Source organism: Telmatherina bonti, assembly GCF_933228915.1.
Source record: "Telmatherina bonti genome assembly, chromosome: 13".
Taxonomy (NCBI): domain Eukaryota; kingdom Metazoa; phylum Chordata; class Actinopteri; order Atheriniformes; family Telmatherinidae; genus Telmatherina; species Telmatherina bonti.
This window is the reverse complement of record NC_136611.1, coordinates 30,348,752-30,362,754: the sequence shown is the minus strand read 5'-3', so window position 1 is coordinate 30,362,754 and position 14,003 is coordinate 30,348,752. Positions and strand designations below refer to the sequence as shown.

General features: G+C 38.4%; 1 protein-coding gene across 1 annotated transcript in view; it reads right to left on the bottom strand.

Moving 5' to 3' along the window:
- Window positions 1–14,003, bottom strand: part of galnt9 (polypeptide N-acetylgalactosaminyltransferase 9) — a gene marked incomplete at both ends in the record, with an annotated part of 91,517 nt that overhangs the window by 35,944 nt on the left and 41,570 nt on the right. Inside the window, 2 exons of the mRNA XM_079251998.1 lie at window positions 1,754–1,951; window positions 11,969–12,143. Coding sequence (XP_079108124.1) covers window positions 1,754–1,951; window positions 11,969–12,143 — 373 coding nt within the window. The remainder of the gene's footprint in view (window positions 1–1,753; window positions 1,952–11,968; window positions 12,144–14,003) is intronic.

Sequence of the window (14,003 nt, the reverse complement as noted above, 5' to 3'; positions counted from 1 at the left end):
AGGCAGATTCTTTATTTGCCAAAAATAAAACTTCCATAAAACAGAATTTGAACGATGTCGGAAACACATTTTTGTTCACCTCTCCAAAGTTTATGGAGGCTATTTCCACTATAATTTTGTTCTTTCCTATCAGTGATGATGGTATGTACTTAATATCACACATTTCTGTGTATTAGGAAATAAATGCTATCTGAATCTGACAGTTTTCCACAGTCTGGTAGAATTTCACGATCTTTGCATCTGCTATCCGAACAGCTTGAAAAGGCTTTGAGACAGAGCTCTGAGGGTGTCGGAGCCTCAGTCACTGATGGGCACAAGCCTTGAGGAAACAAGCAGGACAATGATTTCCAATAGAAATCCACACAGCCGGCACACCTCAGCTGCCCCCTGAGGAGATCTGTCCATTCGCAACACAAAGTCAACAGGGAGAAGGAACCAACACCAAACCAAACCCTTCTTTTACTGTTCTCCCTGCTTGCTAATAAATGATTTTCATGGAGCTTAGGGAGGACATCCAATATTTAGGTCCAGAGTGGAGACTGCCATCACACTGTTTGTTTAAGACACCTTGTATCAAACTGTGGTGTTACTGTGAAGCGATGAAACTGGTTTGGATTTTATTTCCCCCGCCCTTAACTGGAAATCTTCAGTATCTGAGGATGTGAAGGTGTTTTGCATTGATGGAAAACATTTAGGCAAGAAGCATAAGAATGTCTCACCTATATGTTCCTTGGAGGCAAAACAAATTGATTGTAATTCCAACAACCAATCAAATTTACCCATGTTGGTAGAATTCATTAATAAGTCAACATTAAATAGCTTTGAAACCCTCATGAATCAGCAAGCAGCTCTTGATTCAAAGCAGCTTTTAGATCCTTGGTGATGATCATTTTGCCAAGTCTGGATACTTTACTCAATGTGACTGATTCCCCTTGACTGTTTACACCCTCCAGGCTTGTTTTCATCTTGTACAGTATTTATTTGAAAATGCCCCAATTTATCCTCAAGATATCGTCTTTTGCTGCTTTAAAAGCCCACTTAAGGCGATTATGAAAAAAAGGAAAAAGTGATTCATGTTGATGTGGGATATACTGGCAGAGCTCAGGTTTCTGTGTATCCACAGATATGCTAACTTGTTCTTTAAACAAGATGCGATTCGGAGCAAAACACACCTTTTTGGAGAGGAACCTTTCACAGACAGGAGCCCAAAGAAGACAGTCATGACAGCCAAAAGGAGAAACAGCAACATGCATGGCGAAAAATTAACATTAAAATAAACCTATAAACCTGTAAATGACTACAATATGGGCTCAGTCACTTGAGAAAATTTTAGATATAAAAAAACTGTTATCAGCTCATTCAGCTGAAGCAAGCTGAACTTTTTAGTTACGAATAAGAGACAATTTCCCTCATTTTACATTTAAATTCTGATTTGACCAGTTCTTTGTGATAGAAGCCCGTGCAGTCCTCTAATCAGAAGGAGTGAATAGAATCCCCTCCTCATATTCCAGACACAATTACACTAATGACACCACGTCGCCATGGCCTCGTGATCCTGCATCAAAATGAAGATATTCATCACATTAATTAGACAGCTTACTGCAGGCAGGCTTTATTTGTGTGTGGCACAATGCACTGTAGAACACCTGAGTTTGATGGTTCCATACATGAATAAGTCATATCCAAAGGCTATCCATATTTCATCAAACATCCTCATCTATAATGGATGCTGCTCACCAGCTGATGCACTCACCTGATAGGGGCTGTCTCATCGCCCTTGTCCAGCCACTCCTGTGGAGGGATGATGTACATGCACCACAAACCCCAGTTGTAGCCATGGGCTGCGTTGGCGTACTGCTGCACCTCAAAGTTGTTGTATTTGATGTTGTCTATGGCAGGTAGGATAATGCGGGTGTGATCTTCCTTCATCCGGGTCAAAATGGGTTCAGACCTTTAGAGAGGTAAAACAAAAAGACAGCCAAGACCTGAGTTTCTGAATTAGACATGCAGAAGCTTCTTCATGCGCTTCCGAAGAGTCGACCAGTCAGTTAGCAGGAAAATTATCCATGCACATTTTCTTTCTGCCCTGTAGCATTTTAGACTATAAATATAACAGCAAAGTTGGTCAAAATCGACTCAGTAAATAATGTAACTGAATATTGATGTCATGTGAAATCTGAAAATGTCTATTTGGATGAAAGCAATTAAAATACTTTTTAAACATAAAGTTACTTCACTTAACTTTAGTGTTTATTTGACAGAGATTCTATGACTGCACCAGAGTTAGCTAACAGCTAATTAGCATGTCCGGTCCCTGGGCAGGTAAACACACGATGGTAAACACAAAACGGAGACACGGCATTATCTGGAGAACAGCCACGGATGTTTGTAGAAGTTTCACTTCCTCCACATTTGCATGTGTTTTCAGCAGCCTTGCAGTCTTTCAGATCAGCATTTATTCAACATTCAAAACACTTTCCTTCCACAGTGTGATGGGAAGGTTTTGCAAAATGAATTTTTCATGGGACAACAGATATTATATTTTCTATCCCACGCTTGTGAAAACAAAATGTCAAAAAGTGGCACATTTCTCCAGAAGAGAATTGATGAGAAGTAGAACCTGACAAGGTGAAAATCCACGCTTTGAGGGAAGGGTTGCAGCTGACTTTCCTTGCTTTTCTTCAGTCTTGATCTCACATTGGCCACAGCTGACAAACATTAAATGGAACACTCCTATTCAGAAAAACACTTGAAGATTTAGAGTGGCTCTTATTGGGTCAAAGTTGCAACTAAATTTAAAAGCAAGTGGTTTTTATGCGTAGTTAACATGCCGTTTCTCTCAACATGTCACTGGTTAATTTCAGAGGCTACAATTTCAGGTGCTCACAACTCCTCAACATGTTATTTTCATTTTGTGGAAGTACTAAAACAAGCTAATGTACCATCTTCAGCCTATTTACTCTCTTTATTTTAACCTGAAATACCTGCCTCAAGGCTCCTTTAAAGCTACCAGATTCTCCTCTAAGTCCAAAGAGAGGGAGTTATTTCCTAAAACATGCCTTTATCGAGGTGTGTATGTGTTTATCCTCAGTTTCTTCATTGCAGCAGAAACAGTTTTTTTAATTGCTTTTGAGACGAAGCCTCGGTACTGCGGTGCTGTGTGGTTCAGATGTTTGCTTTTATTTGACGTGGTTGTTCATTAGCGCCACACGCGCTGTACGGTAACCTCCCCCAGCTGTTGAAAGAATATACTGAAGGACAGCAGTGTTCATACTGACACAAATACTTCTGGCATACTGAGACATGATCTCCATGCACACACAGTTCATCACATGATAAACTTATGCATTTAAAATGAGGCAGCAATCACGGCGTGATAAACACATCTCTCAAGAAAAAACTCCCACAGTCCAACTTTCTCCATCTCTCCACCCACTCAATTACTCCTCTGTCTTTGCCCTGATCCCCCCCCCTCCCTCCACCTCCAAGTTCCCTTCAAAAAGGGGTATTTATCTTTCAAAAGCAAAATGACTTTTTATCATATGAAGGTAGAGGACAGAGGATCCAAACTGAAGTGTGTGGGGCGACATCAGTAAAAAGGAGCTGGTGCTTAGAATAAGCCATTATTTAATAACTTAAGAGAGAGATTGGTATAAGTACTGCAGGCTCTTGTGAGAGGCTGACAGATGGCTCTTTCTGTCTTTACTCTGAAGTCATCGACCGTTAGAGATTTGACCTTTTCTTCACTTTATTGTTCGATATAAGAGAGAAAAAAAACAAAAAAAAAACACAGTGGGTAACCATCATTTCTTCCATTGCTATTGTTAAGGTAAAAAAGAAAAACCAACAAAAAAGAGACACTTCTACCACGACTGATGAAGCATTGAGCATTTAATGGAGATGTTTGGGTTTGGTCAGTAAAAGTGAAACCTATGGCCTGAGAGGCTTTTGTAATGAATGAAACATCTATATCTAGTCCCTGTAAATAACATGTTATCACTCTTAACATTCTGTAAAAAGTCCATGAAAAGTTCAGTTAAAAATGGTTCATTTAAAGCAGAGTGCCTGTCCGAGCGCCGGATCTTTAGAAACAAATAACTGGATCAATTTCCTCACAGTGTCTGTGACACAACATATCCGTTCTGCTTTGAAATGAAATGAAAAAAGACATTTTTTTTTTTTTTTTTTTTTTTTTATCCCCAGAGGGAAAATGCAACGCTGTCATAGATTTTTCTTCTGGTTGTTTGGTTGTTTTCTTAAGGAAGGAAAATTGTAGGAAGGAAGGAAGGAAATTGTAATGAACGACAGTCTAAGTCTCATTGTGGAGGACAATGGCTGCTGGAAGGAAAAACCTTTCTGTATCTTTCCGTCTTGAGATGTATTGAAGAAACCTGTCATGCCTTCTTTTGTTAACTCGCTGTGTTAAATAAACGGTGTGAAGAATTGTTCATTATGTGCAGCTACTAGTGCAATCTTCTTCTGTGTAGCATCAGATCTATGTAGACTTTTTCATGCAGATGTAGTTTTTGTCATGTTTGCTTCTGTCTGTAAGCAGCGATTTAATCACGTCTCTTAAGGTCGTGTTTCAGAACTGTATATCTTTCCAAAACCTGTTCAGAAAAACCTGTTTGATGCATAAAACATAAGCTATACATACAGACCAAATGTTGGTTTGAGTTATTCTTTAGACTTTAATCTTCAGGTGCCGTGTTTATTCTTGTTCTTTCACTGTGCTTTTTCACAGAAATTCAGCTTCGTTCTCAAAATCAGTCTTCTTTATTTCTTGGCAGTCAGAACTTATTTCAGGTAAGTTGATCATTTATACTGATGAAAATAATCATACACCTCCCTCACTATTTTCCTTTATACCCTAGTATTCATTGAAGGGTATATTAGAAGAGGCTATAAATTAGACTCTTTATTCAGGCTGTAATGTCCAAGATGCACAGCTGGAAAATGCAATACTAGTATTTTGTCTGTAAGCACTAAGTGATATCCAACTCTCTAAATACAGAGATGATTGTGAGACTGCGTTCCCAAAAAGATGCTAATGTGCATAATACACTGAATGTGGTCTTTAAAGGGGAGGAAGCTGCATACATGTTTACAAAATGTCACCAATATCAATCATGGACGTAAAGGTGGTTTCTACTTTTTTTCTGCAGTAAAATGTGTATATATATATATATATATATATATATATATATATATATATATATATATATATATATATATATATATATATATATGTTCATTTCTTTTAAAATAAAAGTCAATCTTGACTTCCAGCTTTTTAACAAGGTTTTAAAACTGAACTTTAAATGTGAATAAGTGGGGTAAAAAATGTGGGGAAGGAGGCTATTTAAGTTATTCATGTCAAGTGGTGACATCAGGCCAAAGAAACTGATTTGAACTTGCTTTTTATCATGTGCATCTTTTTTTCTTTTCCATCCTGTCCACTCTTCCCTTTCTTGAGCTCATCAATACTGAGTCCAATCACATAATAAGAATAGGATTTAAATTCCTCCAAATAAAAGTATATGAAGGTATCTTTATGAAAGTCCGAATGAAAAAAATAAATGGAAAACAACGTAAAAATGTGTCACAATGAGTGACAAAGATACATTTACTCTCTTTATTTGCAGCAGGTCGGTCTGTGGATTCCACATCGCGTTCCTCCCCTTTCAGGGCAGTTTTTAATTTCAATTTTCCAGATTGGTGAATCTCAAGTAGGGAATAAAAACTCAAGGAGGGAATTATCAAATAATGTGATCTAACTGCATTCAGAATTATTCCTCAAGAGCAGCAGTTGTCTTGGTTCCTAGAATAAGATCTTCTCAAGATCTTCACGGGACTTAATGCAGCGAAACCAAGGGGCCAGTGATGCGGGGGGAATGAAATGTTGGTGCAGTGTGGCTTTTCTAAATGACCCAAACAATTTAACGTAAGAATGGCTCAGACAATTTAGGTGCTAGAAGAAAAAAAAGTGGTTCATGGTTAAGCTTCTAAATGAATTCATGTGGATGAAAAGCCTTTATGAATGTGTATTCAGTGTTCTGAAAAACATAGATTTAATCCAGCCACTGATGGATAAGATAAAAACAGTTGTATATACTGTATAAATCATGAGAAAATGTGTGAACTCTGCTGTGAGATGCTGGCTGTCCTCTGTATGTGCATGCAGGCTGACTGACTGTTCTTACATCAGTTTACAAGAACTGACTTTGTTTTTATCAATATTATATTTGTCAAATCTAAACTGCACATGACCAATAAATGGAGTATTTAAAATGCACATGAGGCAGTTTGCTCTCATTGGCAGACATGCACTCCAAACGAAGCAGCATCAGATGTTGGCAGCAGAGGAAGATGGAGGCCTTGGAGGAACACTATTCATCCAGCCCCGTTCGCCAGTAGCAACAGTTGAATAACAGCTGTCTCCAGCGAATATTTGTAAAACTACCAGGTGTGAAATGTTTATTTCAACACCAGGTGCTGGTGATGATCATCAGTTTTCCATGTAGCTTTTCACAAAATCAATTTGTCGAGCTTAACTCCAGTAACTCCAGTAACTCCAGTACCTCCAGTACCTCCAGTCAGTGTGTGTGTAATCCGACCTGTGACCTTTAACTTCGCTCCTCACTGCGCACAAAGTGCTGTACAGTAGGTCAATTCAAAATATTTAAAACCTAAAAACAACACATAGCACATAAAATGAAGACATTAGAAATATGACAGCTCCTGTTCAACACAAACTTCAAGCCAGCTCAATCAAATAATGTTAAACAACGAAGTGTTATTATTTTTCTGTATCTGTTGACCTTTTATTTTCTAGACAGTGCAGAAGGAAATGGGACCAGCAGGAGCTCTTTTCTTTAGTTTGTTTGTTCGACGTGTAACAGCGGCACCACTTGCAGCATGTGGATCCCCAGGCAGTCGGCTATATGACCAATAAGAGCCGGCTCTGTAGCCACTTAGACAAGTTGTCCATCATCCCAACCAAATTTGTTTTCCTCCTCCCTCTTCTGTTTCTCTTTTTGAGACCCTAAAAGCTTCCTTCTCTGTTTGTCTATCTGTATCTTCAGATGACAGCAAGACTCAAATGAAAACGCTCGTTGACTCCCTCAAGTGCACTCCAGGTTCCACGTAGAGCACAATGGAGTCCCTAGTGTATGAAAGGGTGGTGAAAGGACCAACATGGGTGCCTAATCAGCAACATTCCACTGATACTGATAAACACATTATTTACACGCGCACATGAGCTGTCATATACACATAATGCATAGTTGAAATAATTTCTACCCCCTCATTTTGGTGTCCCTGAAGCATCACCACTATGCGCCACACATACCCACGTTTTGCACCACTGTGTGAACGACGTATAAACTGGAAATGGATTCAACAATGCAATGGGAGATTCTACTATACTTCTTGAATAATATGCTCAGTATTATGTTGAAATAACACACATCTGAAAGGAGTTTAGATAGATGTATTTTTCTATGGATATAAAAATCATCCTTGTCTGTGCTAGAAAAAAAACCCAAATGTAGCAGTGAATTTATTGTAACACCACTGCGCCTGCATGACATAATAAGCAGAGAGCTCCATGATATTACAAGACACAATACAGAGCAGAAATATGAAGAAAGATGGTTTCTTCGTTTTCTCCCTCTTATAAATTCTAGTGTGTCTCTTTTCTAGCCTGAGCAGGTCATATACAGTAGCAGTAACATTCATCAATATCCTGAAACGTGTCTTTCATTACAACCCCCGTACAATCCTAATCTTATCTTCGGCATACCCTCAACATCCAGCAGCTCTTACTCTGCTGATCAGAAAATCATTAATAAGCTAACAAAAATATCAATTTCCCAGTGCTTCCTATCTACAGCTACTGTATGAATTTGGGCTCAGCATTCAGTGAGTCCCAGTTACAGCATACTCTTATTTTTCTTCTATCAATCATGTTTATTTACAGCATGCAGTAGGAAAATGGACCCAGTCTGAAGCCCAACTGACAGCTACTGTCATAAGGATTTGGGTGGTTATAGAGTGTTACCGGGAATGGACTCCGCATTTAGTTGATGCAATACCTCGTTAACAATAGGCAATGATTTCATACTTTAGTTTCAAACAAAGCTAAGCAGGCGAAATCCGACTCCATCTTTCCTCTTGGAGGAAACAGCTTTAAATCCTCATAAACCAACTTGGTATGGGGGAATGAAATGCTACAAATACACCACACACTATAATATTAATATGTTTGCTTTAAAAATAATATAAACTATCAATATAGTTCAACTGCAAATGTATAGCTCCTCAGGGGAAAGACCATGCCAATGAATCAGTGCTGCAGCAGAGAGCTGGCGGTGCTCTGTCTCCAGCTCAGTATGAACAGGCAGCATGTGCAAGGTCATCGAGGGAGATTCACCACAACATCTACAGGAATCATCCTTCTCACTTATCGCTGCACATGCCATGGTGAATAATCATATTATGATGAATAGGTACTCTTACCACTCTAACAAAGTGTAGATAACACCAGTGAATGTATCTGGATAAAGGAGATCAGAATGTTTGCTGGCTTACAGTAGATTAATAAATGCACACACACTTGCAAAATGCAGATTTGCAGATATTTGTGCAGCTTGAACACATTCCTTGAAGTTGCCTATCATCTTTTCTGTGGCTGTATCTCCATTACCCAGAAAAGCACTTGTAGAAAAATCACAGTGACTCTACACTTCTCATTGACTTCTGTAAGTCAAACTACACAGCAAAACAAAGATCTAAGGGTTACAAAAAAAAACAACAACCCATGGCTGTAGGTTGTCAAAGGAGAATGCAGGTGAAATGTGCATAATAGCATGAGTCATGGTGTGTATGCTGGAGGAAGTACATTTCTCCCAATGACAGCAGGTAAGCTAAAGCCTCAGCTTGTGCAGCAACAGAAGGGAGGGTGGTGAGTGGGCAGCTGGATAACTGAGAAGGCAGAAACCTGTGAGGAGGTGAGAGGGGTTATGTGGGAGCAGGCAAGGCACATCTATTTCTGGGTAAGAACAGATGGGGAAACAGATGAGGGAACCACAAGGGTATCAATTATCATCTGTAATGCACCTACAGGCAATGATGTAGCTTTCTGCCTGAGTGCTGCTTGTTGGCTGGGTGACCTGCCTCGTGCAGCCTCTGGGCCTGTAGTTCTCATTCAAGTCATGGGTAGCATGCAGGGAGGCAATTCTGAAGGTTGATCAAAACATCCCTCAGTAAGGGTCACCAGGTCACTGTGTGGTTGGTCACTAATCTTTGGTAGTAAGTGTTTGGGTTTTTGGGGGGATTTTTATTTTTATTTTAGTTTTTTTTCATGGTCAAGCTCACTGCCCTGTTAGTGTTTTCATTTTAGATTTGTGAACCGAAGGGTAGCGCTCTCAACAGCCCAGAAGTGTGAGCATACAAGTATTGTGTTTAAAGATGTTCGTGTCTGTATTCACAGTGCATTAATATTAATGTTCACACACAAAAAAATAGATTGATATAATCCAGGCTGCCTTTGATATGTGTATAGTCGTTCAATTAATAGCATTATGCATATTAGGTTTTCCTCTTTACATAGACAACAAGAAATGCCAAACTGGCTGAAATGCCTTTCATAGTTATGGATTCTCTTCAATTTTCTGTGTCATGTAACACCTTTGCATAATGTGTGCCTAGTGGCAGATCTGGCATGCCTCAAATAAAGCATGAACATCTGGCTTGAGCTTGGCCACTCATCTGGTCCGAGAGCAGATTGAGCCTCTGTCCCATTCATGTGATATATAGCAACTGATGTATTTCTTTCAAGCTTTGTGTAATGTGGCAATTAAACTACATTATTGAGACCAAAGCCTTTTTTTCCAACATTTTGAAAGATGTGACATCATGGTTTTGTTTTTTTTTGGGGTTTTTTTTTGCCGACAGGGACTTTTCATGACTTTTCAAAACCCTGGTCATATATGTCCACATATATATCAGCATGCAGATGAGAAAATCTTCACTTTGGTCAAAGGTTTTTGAAAGAATAGTTTTTGATTGGATACATCTGTGTTTTCGTGTGGATAGCAGGCCAAATTTGAGAAAAATACCTGGGTTTTGTGAGATACCCTGCAATGTGTGGACAAGCCCTCAAACTCAGCAAGTACAAGGTTCCAACTCTAACCATCATCGGCAGGTCAAACTTAACAGAATGAGCTGCTGAATGGTTCACAGTAGAGCACAAGGTTTAGCTAACATTACCATCACACTATGGCTGATAATGTTACCAAGATTCATATTATCCATTACTGTTAGTTTTTGATAATACTGAAATTGAATTAATTATAATTGTGATAGCTCCATTAGCACACTGTTTTTTAAATGGGGGTACGTGTACCCCTGGGGGTACTTAGTGGCATTCCAGGGGGTACTTGAAATCTTTTAAAAAAAAACTTCTTTTCATGTTTTCTTTAGAACATCATTAAATAAAATAATATGAATATAATAGTATATAAATATTTCATATATTTCAATAAATGTAAGTGTACATTCATAAACTGAATTTACATTAAGATTTACACCATTTCATTCCTCCTAAAATCCTACATTCCAACTTGAATTTAAGCCCACCTGTTATTAGCCAAATCATATCCGTCAGTCACTGTCGCCTTAACACAAACAACATTTTAATAAACCAAACACAAATGACAAAGTGATGTATTTCATGTTTTCTAAACTAAAAATACTTTGCAGTGGTTGGGGGGTACTTGGCTGAAAAGATATTTTACAAGGGGTACTGTGTTGCAAAAAGGTTGAGAACCGCTGCATTAGCACATAACCTAGCATAATTTAGCTGTTTGAGAATTGCTCTCTGGTTTAAATGTTTGCTGCCTCAATACTTGAACTGGCTTTAACATTGCGTAGCAAACTTAGCAGATACAAGGAGAAAGAAGACGTCACTGACTTTTCGGAGGGAAGCTAAATAATAACTGCTATTCAATTCTTGAAGTATTAAAGAGAACGTTAGAGTCCGATAATTACAAGTAAAGGTAAGATTGTGTAGATATAAGAGCAATTAGAAGAGCTATTGTTGGTTGTAGTCTTTCCTCTTTCCATTCGGGTAATTGCTGTAAAAGGTTATGATGTGATGTATAGAGCTAATCTTGTCAACTTGACTTCCAGCTGCTAACTTTGGCTAACAACATAAATCTGTCTCCATGTTTTAGATCTATTCAGCCAAAAGAAGCAGGATTAAATCTGTAGTCCATGTTACCAATTTAAAACCCAGCCACTACCTTTGCTGTCTTCCATTCCCTCGCTTTTCCCTTCATGTATATCCAACTATTGCTGCCCAGACAGCTTCTGAGGAAAAGGGCTGGATATTTCATCTTTAAACACTGACAGCGTGACAGCTTTAAATTAGGTCCCAATTACACATATCTGAATGACTTGTTTGCTGTAAATGTAAGTAGCAAGCATTCATTGGACTGAGACCCCCAGAAGCAATTTCATATCTCAAGATGAGCTTTGCAAGGGAAATAAAGTTAAAATGCTCATTTGGACTTCCTTTGTGAGCTCGTTCATAGAGATTAGCTCTCCTACTTGTCACTTTGCAGAACAGGTGGTGTCGTTTTAATTGGGATGCCTTTTTATGCCAACCAAAGCTCATTGTTTAAAATTCAAAAGTAAATGCATAAGAATCAAAAGCTTACCAGCAATAAATCCTGACCAATAATACGAGCCATTCTGCTAAAAGTGCTGTCTCAGTTAGAACCTGGCTCTGTGCAAGTGTACATCAAAATGCTTAGATCAGACCAAGCTACCATCTTCAAAGATAATGATATGACATGACCTCCTTCTGTACTAAAAACATAAAAACAGCAAAGCACAAAGGCAAAGGTTAGGAAGGACAGAGAAACAGCTTAGAGCTTTCCTGTCAAAATTGACCTTTTCTTACCAGCCAGTGTTGAACTCGACGTGAGCATCAAAGAAGCCGACTACTGGAGCCGTGGCTGCGTTCCAGCCGTGTATTCTGGCTCGGATCAAGCCCTCCCGCTTGCTGTTCCTCACGATCTTTACCAGGCCTGGGTAGCGTTTGTTCACGTACTGGTCCAAGTTGAATTTAAGCTCCACTAGAAGAAAGCACATTAGAAAAAAAAATCCACCTTAAATTACATAATCAGATTAACCAGTTTACTGTTAGAATTATTTATTTTTATTTTTATTTAAAACAAATGTTTCCAAATTACATAACTACTCTTTAAAGTATATAACGTGGCAAAAATTAACTGCATAATTTGACGTTGTTCAAAGAGTTTTTCTGTGTTTAACCTAAAAGTCTATACAACCTGAAAATATGAGTCGCTTGAAATGAATTACTTTGAAGAAATTGTCATGGTTACTCAGTTTAACTCGGGTTCTGAACTTGACCTTTAGAAATGGAGACATTCGGTTGATCTAGAGGAGTATAAAACATGGACGTAGGCTTCCCCATGAGTAAATAAAGTAAACCTGTGGAATAGCTAAAATAATTAAATGCATTTTGCATTTGTATGGAAAGGTCTTGTAGGTCTACCACATTATCACAGCCAAAATATGCAGCTTGTTCTAAATAACTGGTGGTACAAGAAGTCAGATTTTCTTTCTACGTGTTGCTACTAGCAACATTCAAAAGAGAGTCTATTCAACAGACTTGCTAGAGTAAACCAATCCATTGTCTTTCATCCAATACATCCATTGTCATGCTGGTTTTAACTGAGCTGGCTTGAGTTTCCATGTTAGTATTGCTGGCTAATGAGCTTCTGATGGAGCGGAAACATGATCCAGGAACTAGGTGAAAGTGTCAGTAGTATGACTGGCCTTAATCGAAGATGGGCTTCAGTATCATAGCTGAGTGTTTCTGAACGTTTCAAAGCAAAGGACTTTGAGGAAACCAATTTTCTATCAATCCAATCAGTTAAAACTAAAGTCAACACACCTAACAAATATGAACACAAAGATTTCTTTTCAACGAAATAATCATGTCAAAAGAAAACATCTCTTTGTCACTTTTCAGGACATCAACACAGTTCATTCACTTGTGTTGGCAATGGCATACTAATATAATAACATAGGTAGGATAGCTGTAAAAAAAACCGCACGTGCTGAGCCATGCTAATTGCTGATTCTTTTGCAGACAGAGGATTATAATTGAGAAACTCAATGAAAGACTGAATTATACTACAGTGTTTTTAATATGTATTGAATTTAAGTAGGGCGCATAGTCAATATTCCAGATTATGCTACCTGCAACAGTTCACCATGGCTCTTCTCTCTGTGGAGAATTATTCACACTGCAGAGCATTAATGAGCTCAAGCACACCTTAAAACTGAAATAAAACCAGTTAAAGACCACATATGACCAAAAAGCGACGGCTGTCATGGATTTTCCTCTATATTCACCTCATCTCAGTCCCAGAGAAAGCCGAGTATTCCTGCCACATGGAATTCCACAAAACTGTAATGTCATGATGTTACCAGCGCAAATAAGTTAATTAATTTAGGAAAATTATTTTTATTATTTAAAACATAAATACACTGCCTGTAGGTTTAAAATAAAGTTCACAGTATTTATGGATTGCCTTCAGCTTTGACTACATCGTACATTTCCTGTCACAATGTTTCGATAAGCTTCTGCAATATCACAAGATTTATCCAGTTAGTCCAGTCTTGTATTGGTTTTTCACCAAGTGCTTGTACTGATGGTGGAAGAGTCTGACCACAGTACAAAGCCCACAGTGCACATCCCAAAGATTTTTAACGGGGTTGTAGTCTGGACACTGTGGTGGTCATTTCATGAGTGAAAAATGCTTCATACTACCTGAACCACTCTCTTGAGCCTGATATATCCTGGTATTATCATCTTGGAATATGCCCATGCCATCAAGGGAGAAAAAAAACATTGATGGATAAACCTAGTCAATATATTCAGGTAGTCCGCTTACCTCATTCTT